At 40.8% G+C, this 18,971-nt stretch overlaps 1 protein-coding gene across 5 annotated transcripts in view; it reads left to right on the forward strand.

The window, feature by feature from the left end:
* FBXL17 (F-box and leucine rich repeat protein 17) overlaps nucleotides 1–18,971 on the forward strand; it is a 331,132-nt gene that overhangs the window by 145,953 nt on the left and 166,208 nt on the right. For 2 of the 5 annotated variants that reach the window (XR_013943102.1, XM_080572814.1), the window contains exon 8: nucleotides 7–18,971. This exon is cut by the window's right edge. The exons of the other annotated variants lie outside the window; for them this stretch is intronic. Coding sequence is in view for 1 of the 2 variants with exons in the window: in XM_080572814.1 (XP_080428940.1) it covers nucleotides 7–16 (10 nt within the window). In the remaining variant the exon portion in view is untranslated. The remainder of the gene's footprint in view (nucleotides 1–6) is intronic. 5 annotated transcript variants of the gene reach the window in all.

Below are 18,971 nucleotides of genomic sequence, written 5' to 3' on the forward strand. Positions count from 1 at the left end.
TTCTAGCTCTTTCTAATGTACCACAGTGCCCTAAAATAATAGATCCCTGCTACTGCCCTTAGACTCCCCTATTCCTGCCAAAATTGGGCAAGTATACATGTGATTTTATTTTATTATTATCGATGTTATTTTATTTCTCTTCATATAATATCTATTTTTAAATCTTTTTATTTGCATGTTATTGTAAGTATTGATATATTGGGTATTATACAACCTACAGTAACCTTTAAAGAAAGTCTCATATAAAATGTATGCTTTAGGCAGTGATTAGCCTCATAAATTCTGGTTCACAGTACATCTGTGTAATTATTGTTAAAGCCTTAGGATATTAACAAGCTATTAACCAGTCTATGTTTTTTTCTTTATGTATTGTGTAATGTTTCTATAGTATCTAAGAAGAGGAAAAAAAAATTAGATATAATTAACCAAAAGAGTTTTTAAGGGATTACAAATTGAGCCAGGCAAAATGGCATAAGCCATTCATGTTTTATTAAAGAGCTTTTTTGAATGCTTTGTACTGTCTCATGGCTGTAACAACTTAAATGTGCAATTCTACTTTTTTTTTTTTTTTTACTGAGTATAGTCATGATTCTGCTGCATGTTTTATGCAAGCTATGTCTTACATAATCTTTTCATTTGAGCCTTATTCTCAACTTATTCAGTTTTTCTTATGGGAAAAGAAAGAAATTCTGAAAAGAACTAACTTAAGTAATTTGTACAAGCATATTTGAAGAGGAGGTACTCAACATCAAAATGAAAAGGTGTAAGTACTCGTAGCAGAGTTTAAGGATGTATATCTTTTTCCAGAGTTAAAAGAAAAAAAAATACACACTTATTATTGGAATACTTGCAAAGTGTTGGCAAAGCACTAGGGCTGATGAGAAACTAAATGAAATTAAACATATTTCTTAAAAAAACACCAAGTAAGACTCATTTTTAGGTTGCAATTCGATGTATTTGATGACCACATAAAATACATTTATTTAGAAAAGATGTGAGAAGTACCAGTTTGCTCTTTTTAAAGATAGAGGCTGGTAATAATAGAGCAATAAACCTTATTTATGTTCTGTGCAAAATTGGAACTTATGCACTTAATTTCAATAAAACTAGCTTCTTTTTTAAAGCAGATTATGAATAATATTGATGAAGTCATACTGGCAGATACAATTTATACAGGTTTTAGTAAAACCTTAAATGTTCTTTATTTGCTCTCTTTATGGAGACTAATATGATTAATACTGATAAAGAAATACACTTGCACTTCTCCCCTCTATTGCCATTTATGTGATTAAAAGATTCCTGGAAAAAGCTGCTCAAATTAAAAATACTAATACTATCTTCGCAATTTTAAAATAGCAGGTGGTATTGATACTGCAAGTGTGATGTCTCCTTATTTCCCCACCTTTTTATTGTATTTAATTTATGTCCCCCTCATATTTGGAAATTAACATACATAGAAATTGTATAGGGTAACAATAGGGTTACTCAGGGTTGCGTACGTCTGTTTGGTTTTGATTTTCCTGTAGATTGGATACGTTCTTCAGATGTAATTGCAGTTGCATATAACTTTGAAGAACAACAAACCCCCACATGTATGGAGAACTGGACAACATTTCCAGTCTTACCTTTTTGTGAACACTTTATATCTATAGTTATACATTGTGCAATGCCGAAATGTAGTTTCAGATTGTTATAAGGCGATTGTTAAATTACCTAGGAAGTAACTAAATACTTGACAAGGTGTAGCCCCATAGTGCTTGTTTATTATTCCATACCAATTACTTAGTCCTTTAATTACTGGAATCTGTGAGCTGGCGATGCACATACTGGTATTCCCTTGCTGTACCAACTGAGAGGTTCATGCTTGTAGTGCTTAGCGCAGAGTATTAGGTAAGCTTGTTTTATTTTGGGTTGTGGAAAGCTGTCAACAAGGTTGTAAGCTCCTCAGTTTACAATAGTTAACATAGTTAACATACTAACATCAATCGTCTGTTCATGCCCTGTGTAAAGACTAAATTGAAAACAATCTTTTAAATGAAGAAGCTGAGAGGTTTATCCTGAGCCTTGAAAGTGATTGACTAAGTATGAGCAGAAAGAGCAAAAATACTCACCCACTTGGTCTTTGGAAAATGAGGTAAGAAGCTGTGTCCTGCTAGTGGGTTGTTCGAAATAGTTGTGCCACAGATTGCAAAGAGGAATGTTCGGTCTAACATGGGAAAAAGAATAGCAAAGTTCGATTGTGTCTAGGGCTTTAGGCAATGCTGTGAGAATAAATTGGTCCATGTTACTACAAATTTACTTTCCAAAGTAGCTTGAGCAAAATCTTGTTGGTGGCTATTACTGCCTGAATACTCTGCACGGAGTACTTTTATACTTTCGTTAGGTAACACTATGGATATGTCATTGTATGGAGTGTGTAAAAGTGAGGCAGAGTGTTACTTGTTCCTTGGAAAGGTGATGAGCCAAGAGCTTTATGGGAGACTTTTGCAACAGAGTTGTACATTCTCTATTAAGAGATTCTAACAGCAGTTAGAATAGCAAGCAGTAAGCAGTACTACACCTCATAGAACTTAGAGCTCCTTCATCTGAAGTAGCTAATAATCTTCTGAGGGATTTTGTGTGTTCATATATGTCTCCAAGTCACAAAAATAGTTAAATATAAACATGTGAATAATCCTGTGCTTCTTTTGACAGTACTAAAATCTTGTTAATCTCATTTGGATATATTCAAGTGATTAATTCAGCACATGAATACTTCACTGAATTGACTATTAAATTGGGAGAGCAGAGGAAGGAATTATAATCTCCTTGTTATGCAATACTTCAACATTGAAAAACTGCATTTGAATGAAACTGTTATTGTGAGGAATATGTAAAAATCAACTTTTATTTCTTTGGTGAACTGATTTAATTAGGAGAATTGCAGATGTTAGTTCAAGCACTTCACAAAGCTTTATTCCAGGATGAAAGTGCTTGGCTATGACAAAAAGCAAATGGTTGTGGAATATCTGTACTAGCATTTATGGTACTTAAATATATATTTCTTTTGAGCCCATTAAAACCCACTTAAGCATATTGAACTTTTGTCTGTGGAGACACATGAAGTCAGATGTATGTAGGTTCTACAAGATCCATACTTATTTATTTCTTCAGGACCTGAGTCTTATGACCACAGATTTTCTTACCTCTCGTAGATTATGTTAATTCTGTTGGTGCAGTTTACTCATGTCCTGTTTTATCTGCCCTATAAGAACATCATAAATTATGATTCATCTGCAGTGGATCTGCACTAAATTGTCTAAATCTCACAGTGCTAAATGGCAGTGGGAGAGGAGATACTTTCTTCACAAGTTGTTTTCTCTGTATTATTTCCCAAAACCTTTTTTTTTTTTTTTTTTACAAAAAAGAAGTGATGATACAAGGTGTATAAAATTTCTCTTAGCCAAAACTGAAAATTCTGTCATGCAGTTGTACTGTAATTACACAGATACCAGACACCTAGAGTACAGAGAGGTTTTTTTCATCATAATACCTGTTGAAAAATGGCTAAAGCTACTGGAATATGCCAGTGGTCATCTGAAGTGTGTATATTTACACTCAGGTCATGACTCGGAGGAATATAAGACTGTTTACTTTTATGGATGCAGTAAAACCATGCTGGTGTTTGTCAGGATATGTGCTTTTATTTACTGTCTTCTTTACACTTGCCTCTGACCTATGATACCACCAGAGTGTGGGGGATGTTTCAGGACCTCAGAGAGCAGCTGGGGGACACCATCTGACTCAGGACTTGGTGAAAGCATCCCTGGAGCCCCTAGGTAGCCTATGTCCTAATGAAAGTGGGAGCTTTAAGAAATGATGAAATCCAGCTACTTATTTGCAAACACATTGACAGTTTTACTGTTACTTCTCAATAAAGTGATCCGGAGATGTTTATAAGTTGCTGTGTGGAAACAAGTGGCCCAGATTTGTGTCACATGGTAATTTCAGAGAGTCCTTAAGAGAGGGGAAAAAAATAATGTTCCTCCTTGATCCTAATGTTCCTAATTCATTCAACAAAAAGTATCAATTTTTTGTTTTGTATTACTTTTTCTCTACACAATACTGTGTACTAATCCGGGCTGTCTATTTACCTTTCATTTACTTACTATTGCACATTTCATTCTTTAAACCACAACTAACCACTGATGTAAATGTGTTGATTTTGTGTGTGTGAGTGTTGCTGTTGGTTTTGTGTTTTGTTTTTTTTTTTTTCTTCAAATTTAGTGTGTTTCAAAAAAGCAGGAATTACAATTACCCATGTGTACTGCTTATCTTTTTACTTCGTAATTCTGGGAATTAATACCGTTTTAGCTTATTAAATACTTTTAAGATTCACTTGCTGCTGGGAGAAAGTGGGAGAAAAAATCCTAACAGTCTTTGAAAAATGATTGTTTTTTAAAAAAGAAATTACATGGAAAATTTACAAGAAGAACAGAGAGTAGAAAATAATTACAGTTAAAGTGCATCCTCTAACATTTTCCATTAATTTATATCAGTTTTGCATGAAAGATGCAATTCTGAGGTAGACAAATAAATAAATAGAAATAAATAAATAATAGAAATAGAAATATTTGTAGTAATTAATAAAATTATAATTACTCTTTCTATTATATAATGATGATGTTAAATCCACTGTATAATGATGATACTGCCATGGCACATTTTTATTCTAATCTAGATCAATATTCTTAAATAAAATTTAGTGTTCTTAAATATGCTATATGAACATCTTCAGTGTTCTTAAAAAAAATAAGGAAGCACATAATGATACAGAAATACAATAACTTTGCTAAATACAGCTAAGTAGAACTTTGCTAACACTGATTTTGGGTACAGGCTGGGAAATATTTGTGAATAAGTTAGACAAGATAGGATTTCTGAGGCCATCTGGGACATTTCATAGATTTAGATATTTGAAGGGTTTGGAGCATACTGCTTCTTGTCTCTCATTGCTTCTAATGTAGCATTATTTTACCTTTCCTACTTTGGAATGTCTCCTGTACCTTTCCCTAAAAATCTTAGTTAAAATAATGTTTGTGTAATTTTTTATTCAGACAGATGAGGTGCAGAGGAAGGGAGGCCTGTCAAGAAATATTGTAGACTTTAATCCGTGCTGACAGTGCTGGATTGCTGCTTTTTTGACTCAGATTAGCGGTACAATTGAGGATGCAAAGTTAAGGCTACAAAGGAGTCTTCCCCCACACACACACAGTTTTATGTATGAGGAATTATTTGTGTGGAAAAGTCTGTGTACAAAAAATGGACACCTACTAGATGCATAAATAATTATATATGGCCTTAAAACTGTGCACATCAGTGAGTGTTTCAACATTTCAGTCCTTCACAGCTATATCCAGAACCTCTAGAAAGAGGAACTATTGGCAGTTATTTTGGTTATGTGCATAGAAACCCATGCTTTTCATCCCATGCTTTAAAAAGTAAAGTAATAGGGCAGTGGTGCCAAGCGCATATGCTCTGATCTGCTCTGCTTTCTGGATCTGCCAGCTGCAGATCAGCTTTGCTGACCTGAGCATTGCCAAGAGTCAGCCCTGCAGAGAGACTGTGCAAACAGGCAGCGGCAGGGGGAGCTCAGGAACTTGTTCTTCTCTGACCTCTTATGAAGGAGTGAGGTAGGTAAACTGGGCCACGGTGACAGCCTGACTTGGAATCTGTGTGAGAATCCAAAAAGCATACGTGATTTCAGTAAGTACTGCATCAACCGGTTGTGGAGTGTCTCAGAAAAGCCAGGCAAAATGACTGTCTAGTGTTGGTACGGTCATGTTCTGATTAACCCCAATGAGCTGGAATGGTGCTGGGAGCATTGCTACACCTAATATCGTTTCCTTCTATTTTGTGTCTGCATCTCTGCTTCTGCCTTTATGATTACCATGGAAAAAGTTACAACTAAAACATCATGACTTGTCTTGATTTATGCTCTGATAGGGTTTGATAAATAGCTGGTTTCAGAATTTCATGTTTGAAAATAAAGAATTTTCAGCCTATTGACTCTAATGGGAATTTTCCTTTGCTTCCCTATCACCAGTAAGTTAGCAGCAGAAAATGATAGAAAGGAAAGGTGGTGATGAGAGACAGATTACTGTAAGCCCAGCTGCATAATCTGATTGTAAATCCATTGAGGTGGAGTGGTTAGGAGTTAAAGCATAAGAACAAAACAGAGGTTATTTACTGAGGGCACCAAAATCACCGTATGAAACTGCTGTCTATAGAAAACATTATAAGGATCTAATAATGGTTTTGCATCAGACTATTTCCCATTTTGTTTTTTACCCTGTTATTGATGTAATGTTTTTCAGATGTAGTCTTGGAACTTGCCAATCTTTTTTCATATAAAAAGCACGTTGAGCTGTGAATTATGTAAATAAACCTCCATATTCACGGTTTCTCTGAAAAGATAGAGACATTTCTTTGTCAGTATGTAGTGTAGTTGCTGCAAATATTTTTACTGTACGCTCACTTGGGCAATTGTGTGGAGCTTGTATCTTCCCAAAGCCATGACCTTGACTCATGTTATCACTGCATTAGCTGCAGGCTATGAGCCTACCAATAGTCCTTTCTGCCCTTCTGCTGAATCTTCGGTCTCTGGTGTCAGGATTGCTTTTCTTATGCTTGTTTTGCTGGTACTCATACCTGTTTTCTCTCTGTCTCATTATGTAGAAGTGTCTTCTTGTTTTCCCTTCTCTAAACTTACTCTGTTACAGGGTCCTGTAAAGTTATGTGTAGTTGCATCAAACTCCAGGACTTACTGGTCTTCATGACTAGTTGCTTTTTTGAGATGAGGAGGTTTTCTTAACTTAAATAAACTTCCCTAGGTCCTATTAGCATTCACATACTGAAGTTAGGTTTGTGTTTCAACACCCTTCCAGCTTCTTCCTGTTCACTTTTACATACGTAATTTTTCACACTCAAAACTCTTCCTTTGTCTGATGTTCTTGTTATCCCTCCCAATAGGACCATTCTTCAAACTGCCTCCTGTAGCTTTTACAATTAAAAGAATAATACTGCTGTCTCCTAGTCTGCTAAATCTATTTTTATTGTTCTCATCCATCACCTGTATCCCTGCAGATTTTGTGTGGATCCCTGTTCTGAAAACTGACAAATCAGGGTATCTCAACATTGTGAATCTTGTAACCATTGGTGGCCATGCCGGTGCTGGAATGGGGCCTCTCCCTGGCCAGGTCTGTGTGCCTGCTGTGCTGGCGTGAGAGCGCAGTGCTTCGGAGGAGACATTTCTGAATGGGGACGAGGCTGTGGAGGAAGGGAAGGTCCTGGCGCTGTAGGACAGTTGTTCCTCCCATGCCTGCCTGTGAGAAAAATCTCAGTAATTTTTTCAGACAGGATCTTCTGTGAAGCTATTTTATTTGCGATTGCAGTGGCAAGTGTTCTGCATGCAGGAGTGTCCAGCAGAAGTATATCATAACCTCATATTCCCTGTTACCTAACTCTCGATTCCTCCCCTGTTTCCTCATTGAGTACTACAGGTTCACAAACTACTCAACTCTTACTGCTATTCCGTATATGTACAATTTTGTTTGACCAACCGTTAATCTCTTCTTTTCCTTTTTTTTGTCCTTCTTCTCTCGTGACTAGAGGGCCTGAGATTTTTTGGTTTTACTGATTTTGCACTGCTCGTCTTGTTTTTCTTAGCTATCCTCCTTATTTTGGGACAGTGAGACCTTCCCCTTATCTGCTTAACGTACTCCCCCCTGCTATGCCACTGTTATAGCTGCACAATCACTTTTGAATATGCAGGGTTAGTAGAATTTTCCACTACAAAAACACCTTCTACTGCAAGAACACAACTTTGTTTCTCATACGCCTTAGCCGCACCTCCAGCTCTTGGAGCCTCTGCTCTGTGTTGGCTTGTGTCTGAGGCTTGTGCTGGTGCAGCAGCCAGCACAGGCAGAGCCCAGTTTTTCCCTGATGGCACTCACCCCTGTGCATGGGTGAGAGCGTGACATCTGCCTCCCCACGGTCATCCTGGGCAATGCCGCTGGGCTCCCAGGGCATGGTTTGCCTCGGGTTGCCCAAGTCCCCCCTTCAGACTCCATACAGCACACTGGCAACACATGGTGTTGTGGAGGGTGCTGAGCTATTCTCATTGCCTTGCTGGAGGAACAAGGACAGGCAGCAGAGCTTTAGCTCCAGAATGAGTGCAGTTGGAGCCCATGGAGTCAGCTCCTCAGCAAAACGCTCCCCAATGCTGTGGCAGCCAAGCTGACAGCGCCTCATGCCCACATTTCCTGACCAAGTGTGGTACAGACACTCACAGACAAAGCATTTGTTCAAGTAAGCAATATATTGGCATTTTTGCAGAGGTCAAAGCTCCCGGAGTGAATGGACACTCCCCGGGAGACCAGGTGGTCACTGTCCAGCTGGAAAGAAGAGTCTCTGCTTCAAGCCTCCCCACATCGGCCTCTTCAGCTGCATGGGGTGTGCCTCCCCCAAGGGTGGTTTTGCTGTGGAGAGAACATGGAGGAGCAATTCCCACTGCCGACTGAGCAGCACCATCTCCATGTCCAGTGTGCTCAGCTCTGTGGCATATGGCAAGCAGGGTGTCTGTCAGTCATCTTTGTAACCACCACAATCATCGCCAGCTGTGGGGCTGGAAATCCCTCCTGTGCATGCTTGCCAAGGGGATGGTGGTCAGGAGGTGCTTGACAGCTGTCTTCAAGGCATGGGTGGCAAAGCTGGCACCTAACAGGATATAGACACAGAACTGCAGATGTCTGAGGTGGAAGGTGTGCCGAGCATGCCTAGGTGTGTCCTAAAGAACTGCATCTCTGGCACAGCGCAGCTCTGTGGCCACCTCATGCTGCTGCTAACAACGGCCTCTGCCTACTCAAAGCTCAGGAAGGTGTCCGAGTTGTCTTGCTGTACCCCAAGCATCAACTCGATGAAGAGGGTTTTCTTGAGGATGTTGGTCAGCCTGAGCTTGCAGAAGCGGGTGGAGGGCAGCACCATTAGCTGGAGTTTGGATGACTGAGGCATAGCCATCCAGGCTTCCGTCACCAGCTCCTGGAACCACTTTGCTGTTTTCTGCACATCCAAGTAGGAGCCACTGCAGAGGGTGTCTAGGAAGCTGGAGTCATGATGTCTCAGCTCGTCCTCAGGATGGTGGAGGATGCACAGCATGTCCCCCACCAGACGCTCCCTTGTGCACATGCACTGCAGCTCCATGCAGAGGCAAGAGTTCCTCGCCGGTGTCTGCCCTTTGGTGCCCAGCTCCAGGTGGAAGGTGTGCCCAGGGGTTGGGTTCAGAGGCACAAGCAGGTGGTAGATGGTGTTGTTCTCAGAGGCACTGAAGGCGCTGCCCACCCCAATGGGTGGCTGCAGCCGCGGCATGAACTTATTCTTGGGAAATGTCTGACAGACACAGAGAAGCTTGTCCACCAGTTCCTCCACAAACTTGCATGTTTCTTCCAGATTCCTCATTGGCCACTGCAGGTACCCACTGACAAATATGCGTGCATCCAAAATGTCACTGGGTTCTTCCTCAGTGTCATCATCCTCCTTGTTTCTGGAGATGCCCTTCTCATTCCTGTTGCACAGCTCATGGCACGGTTTCCTGAGCATGCGGCAGAGCACAAAGAAGAAGACAAGCTCTCCAGTCAAGGCCCAGAACTGCCAGTGCTGCAATGCAGATAAGAGCAGGGCTCCCGCATGCTCCCAGCTGTTCTCCTGGTCCCTCTGCTCCATTTCCAAGAGGAGCTGCATCATGTGCTCTTCCAGCTCCTCCGCACGCTGCTGCATGCGCTCATGCATGACTGCATCGAATTCATCGCCGACGTTCTGTGGGCTTTGGATTAAAACCAGGAACGTGAGGGTGAAAAAAATTGCCGAAACCATGGTCTGAAAGAGTTGAGAGAGAAAGGGGTCAGTGGGGCTGGGTGGGAGCTGGCTGATGGCTGAGGGAGCTTGGGCAGGAGCTGCAGGCCCCTGGGGTCAGGTAGGAGAGGGGGTGAGGGAGGTGGGAAGCAGCAGGGACTGCGGCCAGAGCTGGCGGTGACAGCCACAAGCCCTGCCCTGAGTGGTGGTGGAATGGGGCCTCTCCCTGGCCGGATTTGTGTGCCTGCTGTGCCGGCGCATGAGTGCACTGCTTCAGGGGAGACATTTCTGAATGGGGACAAGGGTGTGAGGGAGGGGAGGTGCCTGGTGCTGCAGGAAGCTTGTTCCTCCCATACCTGCCTGTGAAAAAAAATCTCAATAATTTTTTCAGACAGGATCTTCTGTGAAACTACTGTATTTGTGATTGCAATGGCAAGCGTTCTGCATGCAGGAGTGCCCAGCAAAAGTATATCATAACCTTACATTCCCTATTTGCAGGACCTCTCTCAATTATTTTTCAACAGTCTTGGGAACCTGAAGAGGTCCCAGTTGACTGGAAGCTGGCAAATGCTCTGCCAGTTTTCAAGATGGGCAAGAAAGAAAACCCTGGTAACTACAGGCCTGTCAGTCTCATGTCAGTGCCTGGTTAAATTATGGAGAAAATTATCCTGGGAGTTATTGAAGCGCATGTGAGGCACAATGCAGTCATACGTCACAGCCAACATGGGTTCACGAGGAGTAGGTGTGTTTAACAAATTTGATTTCCTTTTATGATAAGATCACCTATCTAGTCGATCAAGGGAAGCCACCTGATGTAATCTTTTTGGATTTCAGTAAAGCTTTCAATACAGTTTCCCATAGGATCCTACAGGACAGAATGTCCAGCATACAGCTAGATAAAAACATCACATGATGGGTGAGCAGTTGCCTGATGGGTAGGGCTTAAAGGGTTGTGGTAAATGGGGTTACATCAGGCTGGTGGCCAGTCAGCAGTGGGGTCCCCCAGGGCTCCGTTTTAGGGCCAGTTCTTTTCAATGTTTTCATAAACGATTTGGATATGGACTAGAAGGTGTTTTGAGTAAATTTGATGATGATACTAAACTGGAAGAAGTTCTTGACTCTGTTGAGCGTGGAAAGGCCTTGCAGAGAGACGTGGACGGATTGGAGGGCTGGGCAGTCGGCAGCTGCATGAAGTTTGGCAAGAGCGGGTGCTGGGTCCTGCACCTGGGAAGGGGCAACACTAGCTATACGTACAGACTGGGGAACGACATGCTGGAGAGCAGCCCCACAGAGAGGGATCTGGGGGTTTTGGTTGATAGCAAGCTGAATATGAGCCAGCAGTGTGCCCGGCAGCTAGGAGGGCCAACCGTACCCTGGGGTGCATCAAGCACGGCATTGCTAGTCGGTCGAGGGAAGGGATTGTCCTGCTGCACTCTGCGCTGGTGTGGCCTCACCTCAGGTACTGTGTGCAGTTCTGGGCACCACAGTACAAAAAGGACGTGAAACTATTGGAGAGTGTCCAGAGAAGGGCTACAAAGATGGTGAAGGGCCTAGAGGGGAAGACGTACGAGGAGCGGCTGAGGTCAGTTGGCCTGTTCAGCCTGGAAAAGAGGTAGCTGAAGGGAGACCTCATCGCAACCTACAGCTTCCTCACGAGGGGGAGCGGAGGGGAAGGTGCCAATCTATTCTCTTTAGTGACCAGCAATAGGACCTGAGGGAGTGGTGTCAAGCTGTGACAGGGGAGGTTCAGGCTGGATATCAGGAAGAGGTTCTTCACCGAGAGGGTGGTTGCGCACTGGAACAGGCTCCCCAGGGACGTAGTCATGGCACCAAGCCTGTCAGAGTTTAAGAAGCGTTTGGACCATGCTCTTAGTCATATGGTCTAAATTTTCTGATAGAACTGTGTGGTGCCAGAAGTTGGATTCAGTGATCCTTGTGGGTCCCTTCCAACTCAGGATATTCTATGATTCTGTGATTCTATGATAGGGAGTACATGATAGGGTGAGGTTGTCTGTTTAGATTGCATTATTGTGCTTGCACTTTGACCAACACCTTTCAGCAAGCCTGGGGTGAGATATTTTGAAAAGGGATTTGTGAAATACAGCTAAGAAACATTGATTTTCAGTGGTTAGCACAACTGAAACTCATATTAATCTCATTAGGCAGTCCCAATCAGTATTTTAGAATATAATTATTTGTCCACATTGGTCGATTTGTTTGAGGCTTCAACTAAGGTGTATGAAAAACTAATTGCCCATGTGCATCAGTACCCGATTTCTTTCACTCTTGTACAAATCAAATTATTATGACAAGCAGACATTTCACAGCCTTTGAGAACAGTGGATCATTTCACAGCTGTAGTACTTGCTATCTTGTTAAAAAGATGGTGCAGGGTCTAGAGGGGAAGACGGGTGAGGGGTGGCTGAGGTACCCTGGTTTCTTCAGCCCAGAGAAGACGAGGCTGAGGGGAGGCTGGGTCAGGCTGGGTGTCAGGGAAAGGTTCTGCACCCAGAGGGTGGTCAGGCACTGGGACAGGCTCCCCAGGGCAGTGGTGACAGCACTGAGCCTGCTGGAGTTCAAGAAGCCTTTGGACAACGCTCTCAGACACATGGTCTGATTTTTGGGTGGTCCTGTGTGATGCCAGTAGGTGGACTCAATGATCCTTGTGGGTCCCTTCCAACTTGGGACACTCTATGTTTCTATGATCTTGAAATCTCTCAATAAATTTGTTTAAGGCTAATTATCTTGCCTGATTATTCTTGACATAAAGCTTCAGAGTTTTTAATACTTTTTTACATTGCAGTACCACAGTTTGGACCCATTCCTTGGTGTCTTGCTGCCAGAGTGAATGAAGAATCTATAATATGAAAACACATTTAAGTGGTGCTTTTTCAGGCCTGAATTCCAGCTTCTTGATGTTAGATGGCTATTTCAGAACTATTGCTAGTTCTGAAAAAATGCAGAACACTTGCTTTTTCAACCAAAATCAGTCTCTAAGCTTGTATAATATTGAGAAAGAATAGAAGAATGGTCAAATTGGAAAGTCAGAGTCAATGCAGTAGAGGTCAATGAAAAGTTATGCAGCTGCAGATTGCCTTAATTGTTATAAAAGTTTCTGCTATGGGCATTCTTTTGAGTATATTATAATTTACAGTGCAAGACTGAAGCTACTGCCTTCCCTAGCAGTGAAATGGGGTACTCAAACTTTGGTCAAATCTAGGGAGAATCATTAAATGAAATCATCTCAATAATTTCTCAATTATGGAGAAAGCATCTCAATAAATGCAGTTTTCCTTTTGGCACAAGAGACTGAAAATACTAGTTGTAACCTTTAAGGAGGACATCAGGGACTCTGATTCCGTTTTTCTTTTTACAATCATACAATGACAAAGTAGTTCCAAAAATATTAGCCTTTGTGACAAGGTTCAAAACTATTTTTGTCCAGGACTTGTTACTCTTGATTATATACGGTTGTTGGGTTGTGCCTTAGGTTGTATATACTGGAAAGCAGACTTACATGTCTGTGGTTGACCTGAAGTCTTATTGTACATGATAGGTTTTTCTACCAGCTCTTAAAATTCTTCCAGTACCAGATGGCAACACCTCTGTGGAAATCTGTTGAAAACATGGGATCTTTGTATGGATTCTAGGAAAACAGTGTCTAAGCGAATCCTAAGTGGTTGCAAATTTGTCTCACAATCAAAACATTTAACACACAGCAAACATATCGGTAAATGTCATGTAGTGGACAAGTAAGTCCCACACTCATATTTCATTGCATCAGTAAGTGGATTTTTTAGAAATAGCTTTTAGTTTTTAAGTTAAAAAAAAAAAAAAAAAAAGATGTAATTCACCCAGGAAAGTTCGCAAGATAAACTGATCCTATCTTCTTGAATATCAGAAAGGAAAATTTATCTTTTACATTACAGAAACTAAATATGGGTGCAGCACTTATTATTGCAATAGGATTGCTCTGACGTTATTTGATTATGCATTTTGTGAAAATAATCTTGGTATGTTTTGTCTGTTTAATCATGTGTTATTAAAAAATGTTTTTCTGAATGTGTAACTTTACATTCTGAAGCTCATTGTTGGAGTCATCATCAGCTGCCTACCAAAGTGTCTCCCTGTTGTTTCTTTTAACATGTAATGAAAGAGATCAACATCTCATTAAATTTTAAGAATACACTGTAGTAAAATAGTGCTATAGAATTTCACATAATTTTCATCTGTGTTTTGTAGACTTTTATTGCATTTGAAATTTTAAAAGAGAGGTGACAGCCATCAAAAGGTTTGATATATTTTTTTTTTTATTATTGTAATACTAGTTGCTTCAGGGCAAGTTATGATAAGGTGGCAAGCCACAGGCAGCATAATGTTAACGCTTTCAATTGTCCATTTATTTTACAATGCTTTTGAGTTGATAAGACAATTAAGCAGTGACCAAGCTGGCTTGGCTGAAAGTTTCCAACTTTTATATTTGCAATAATGATATAGAAAGTGTATTCAGTACCAGCCAGGTGAAACTATTCTATCATCACTCATACATCAGAGTTCTTGTAACGTGAGCTAAATCTGTGACTGACAGGTATGCATTTGAGAATCATCTAAAAGACTTTTTGCTGCTTTAGCAGGATTATGTCTTGGTCCTACTTTAGGGTGTCAAGATTTTTTATGTATTTTCTGCATAATAAGACTTTTATTAAAAATATCCACCTTCACTAACTGCTGCAGAGCTTCTCCATAGTTACTTTGTGACACAAGCAGAAAACCTTAAAAAATCCATCTTCTGTGCTCCAGCCTTTTTCCCTATTTTCTGGGGTGTGGTATTCCCAAGGGTCAGTCCTGCTAGTAAAAAATGAGGCAAAGAGAGCATTGAGGCCTTTTCCATGTTCTGAGTCAGCAGGTCCACTGCCTTGTTCAGCAGTGCGAATTTTTCTCTAGCTTTCTTTTTGTCACCTGTCTACATATAGAAGCCCTTCTTGTTGTCTTTGATATCCCCTGCTAGATTCAATTCCACTTAGGCTTTGTCTTTCGTAAGATCTTCCCCAGATGCTCAGACAATGTCTCTGTATTCCTCCCAAGTTACCTCTCCCTGCTTCCACTTTCTGCATGTTTCCTTTTGATGTTTGAGTTTTGCTTCCAATTTGTAATTCTTGTGTAGAGAAAGACTTGCGCAGACATTGCAGGTATTTCTCTTGCTCATTCAAATTATTAAATAATTATTATAGGATTTAAGCAAACATACTTTATTCCATTTCTTTCCAGGAGAAAAGAATATTCCACTTGCTGCAGGAAGAGCTGCATTTCTGATATGTGTAGTGTTGAATTTCCTGAGACAGATTTATCAAACTTTATATGAATGTCTCTGTGTATGAGATACCAACCAATAGAACAGACCAGTGTAGCTGGGACAGTTTCCTGAACCAGCCACAACTGTGAGAAAAGAGCGTTTACAGTTTTTAAAAATGATGAGCTTTCTAAAGCTGTATTGGCTAGATTGTGTGCTGTCAGCAAGAATATTGTTTTCAGTTCTTTGTCTCTTAAATACTGCTCAGGGACCTACGTACGGTATAATTGATACATACAGAAAAATTTAGAGTTTTATATTCTTTAATTTGCCACAGTTACATGGAATAGAAGAATGAGACTCGGAAAGATATTTTCCTCTGAGAATGATACAGATTATTGTCTGAATGTTTACACCTCCTAAACAGTTTTTGTAGTATATTTTCAAACAGAGCTCATTATATAGCCAAGATGTTGTTGTAGAGTAATATTTTAGGAAAGAAAAGACCTTTGCAGTTGTTTTGTTAATATAGTTTTAACACAGACCAGATTTATATATGCTGTTCTGCTTCTAAAATCATAAAATTTATTCTGGGACAAGAGACACTATGCAATGATTCCTTGCCCACTGAGGGCATTGATGTTTACCACATAAAGACCTCATAGTTCTTATAACAAACCATAAACACTTATGTTGCTACACAGTCTGTCTTAGTAGATGATCTGTTTAACAGAATTCATATGTAGCATATGTGTTTAGAGAGCAGATGATGCCTCTTCTTCTTAAGGCATTTAAGCTTCTTAACAAAAGCCATTCCCTTACACCATTGTCAGGTATCATGAAAAGTTTTCTCAGGGCATGAAAAGAGAATACAGAACTGTTACTAATTAACACAACTCTTTGCCATTGCTAAGAAATATTTCTTAGAAATTTGAATGGGTTGTATAAATGTGTTCACGTGGGTATACATATTTGTCTGAATATATATATATTTTTTTCATTTACTTAATAGTATCATCTTGTCTGAGTTGTATTGGAATTTCTATACAAATATGTTCTTTGCCTTTTCCATACATCAGAGCAATATACTGGTTTCAAAATGCTTCCTGCAAGAGCAATACAAAGATCAAGAATTCCAAAGCAAGTTTAACTGAGTCCTATGCTGTGAAGTATGGAGAATGGAGTCTTTGGTGTTAGGGTTGGTGTGTCCATCAGAGAGACATTGACATACAGGAAGGAGTACAACGGAGGGCCACCAAGATGATCAAGGATCTGGAGCACCTCTTCTGTGAGGAGAGACTGAAAGTGCTGGTGCTGTTCAGCCTAGAGAAGAGAAGAGTCATGGGGGATCTTATCAATGTGTATACATACCTGAAGGAAAGGTGCAAAGAAGATGAAGGCACTGGTGCCCAGGGACAGGACGAGAGGCAATGGGCATATAAAGAACTGCTTTCCCACCCTGAGGGTGACTGAGCAATAGAACAGGTTGCCCAGAGACATTGTAGAGTTTCCATTCTTGAGATATTCCAGAATCCCCTTGACATGGTTCTGGGCAACCTGCTCTAGGTATTCCTGCATGAGTAGGGGGCTTGGACTAAATGAACTCCAGAGGTTCCTTCCAACCTCTGCCATTCTGAGATTCTTTCTTTGGTTACCTCATGGTAACCTTTGGTTACATGTATGTCCAATTGCAAAGATTAAATATGACATCTTGGCAGGATTAAACTTATCTAGAATAGAATGTAGGTACCCTAAAAGTGGATTTGTACACTCTAGGAGGAGAAATAGAAAACAATAAAAGGTAAAAGGGCTTGGTGGGTAGACACCTAGAACTGTCAATATTAAATGTAAGTCCATATACTGTCACACAAACAGAAAGACTTGCATTTATACACATGCCTTTAACTATTTTTCCGATGTTGAACTGGTATGAATAGTTCTATAGATAAGACATTTTGATACTAATGGAAAGGAAACAAAATAATAAACTTGGTATGTCAGAAATAGAGGCTTGTTTTGTAGAGAAGAAGATAAGTAAGCATCTTTGTGAAGATGGTCTGTAACACATCACTGAGTGATTCATCTTAGCTTTTGTGTCTACTCCTTTGAATGTTCCCACAAAGTGCAGTAGTGGAGAATGTTGTACTTGAGATTACTTTAGGTGATTTCTAGGTTTCATATGTATTTATTTTAAAGTTTGAGCTAGGGCAATATATGCTATACCAACTAAGGATTTAGTTGGTTCAAAACCAAAGTAAATGGAGCTGACAGTTTTAGATGAAAGAATTATAGGATGGAATGATAGAGTGCACTGAATTAAGATATTATGCATGTAATGGTTTATATAGAGCTCTTTTCACGGACGGAGCAGCATAATGGACTAATAAGTAGGTTTTAGGTTCATAATGGCAGCTTGAGTATTCTACAGCTAGGTGGAATAAAATCATTGTAACCATTCGGTAGTGGAAACTGCTTGGCTCATAGATGGATGTGTCCCACTGTGCTTTTCAGCACTGAATTCTCCGTGTTATTTCCTTAAACATTTCACCAAAAGATTTTGTTCTTTTCTGTCTTTTCACCCTTACTAAATTTATTGAATTTATTGAAGAGGAGTATGGATATTCAATATATGATTTACTATTATTTCTGTTTTTCTGAGAGAGACATAGGTTCTTGAGTCTGTTTATTCCGCCATACTGGAAATGAGTTATGCAAGTGTATTAAGGAGAAAATAACCTTATTAGTTTATTTATGACTGATTCACAAAATTCCAGTGTAGGTGTTCCCTGGTCTCACGTAATGCATTACGATGTCATATTCAAGAAATTTAAACCAGTTTGTCTAGTTCTCTGTTCAGAAAAATATTCACAGAATCATAGAGTCATGGAATATCTTGAGTGGAAAGTGACCCACAAGGATCATTGAGTCCAGCTCCTGGCACCACACAGGGCCACCCAAAAATCAGACCATGTGTCTGAAAGCGTTGTCCAAACACTTCTTGAACTCCAGCAGGCTCAGTGCTGTGACCACTGCCCTGGGGAGCCTGTCCCAGTGCCCGACCACCCTCTGGGTGCAGAACCTTTCCCTAACACCCAGCCTGACCCTCCCCTGTCCCAGCCCCATGCCGTTCCCTCGGGTCCTGTCACTGTCCCCAGAGAGCAGAGCTCAGCGCCTGCCCCTCCGCTCCCCTCGTGAGGGAGCTGCAAGCCACCGTGAGGACTCCCCTCAGCCTCATCTGCTCTGGGCTGAACAAACCAAGGGACCTCAGCCGATCCTCATACATCTTGCCCTTCAGGCCCCTCATCATCTTTGTAGTCCTCCTTTGGACACTCTCTAATAATTTTATGTCCTTCTTATATTGTCATGCCCAAAACTGCACACAGTGCACATGGTGAGGCCACACCCGTGCAGAGCAGAGCATGTATCAGCTAGCAGTTCTGTGCTTGATGCACCCCAGGATACAGTTGGCCCTTTTGGCTGCCAGGGCACATTGCTGACTCATATTCAACTTGCTGTCCGCCAAAACCCCCAGATCCCTCTCTACAAACCCCTCATCCCCCAGTCTGTACCTACAGTCGGGGCCAGCTGCAGCTAGTTCCATCTCAGCTGCAAAATGCAGCACACACTCTTGTTAAACTTGATATTGTTGGTGATTGCCCAGCCTTTTAATTTGTCAAGATCTCTCTGCAAGGTCTCTCCACCCTTGAGAGGGTAGTCATCAGCTCCTCGAGGGAGTCAACAGCTCCTCCCAATTTAGTGTCATCTGCAGACCTAGTATATCTTCAAGTCCTGT

The sequence above is a fragment of the Anser brachyrhynchus genome (genome assembly GCF_964034855.1).
Source record: "Anser brachyrhynchus genome assembly, chromosome: Z".
NCBI lineage: Eukaryota > Metazoa > Chordata > Aves > Anseriformes > Anatidae > Anser > Anser brachyrhynchus.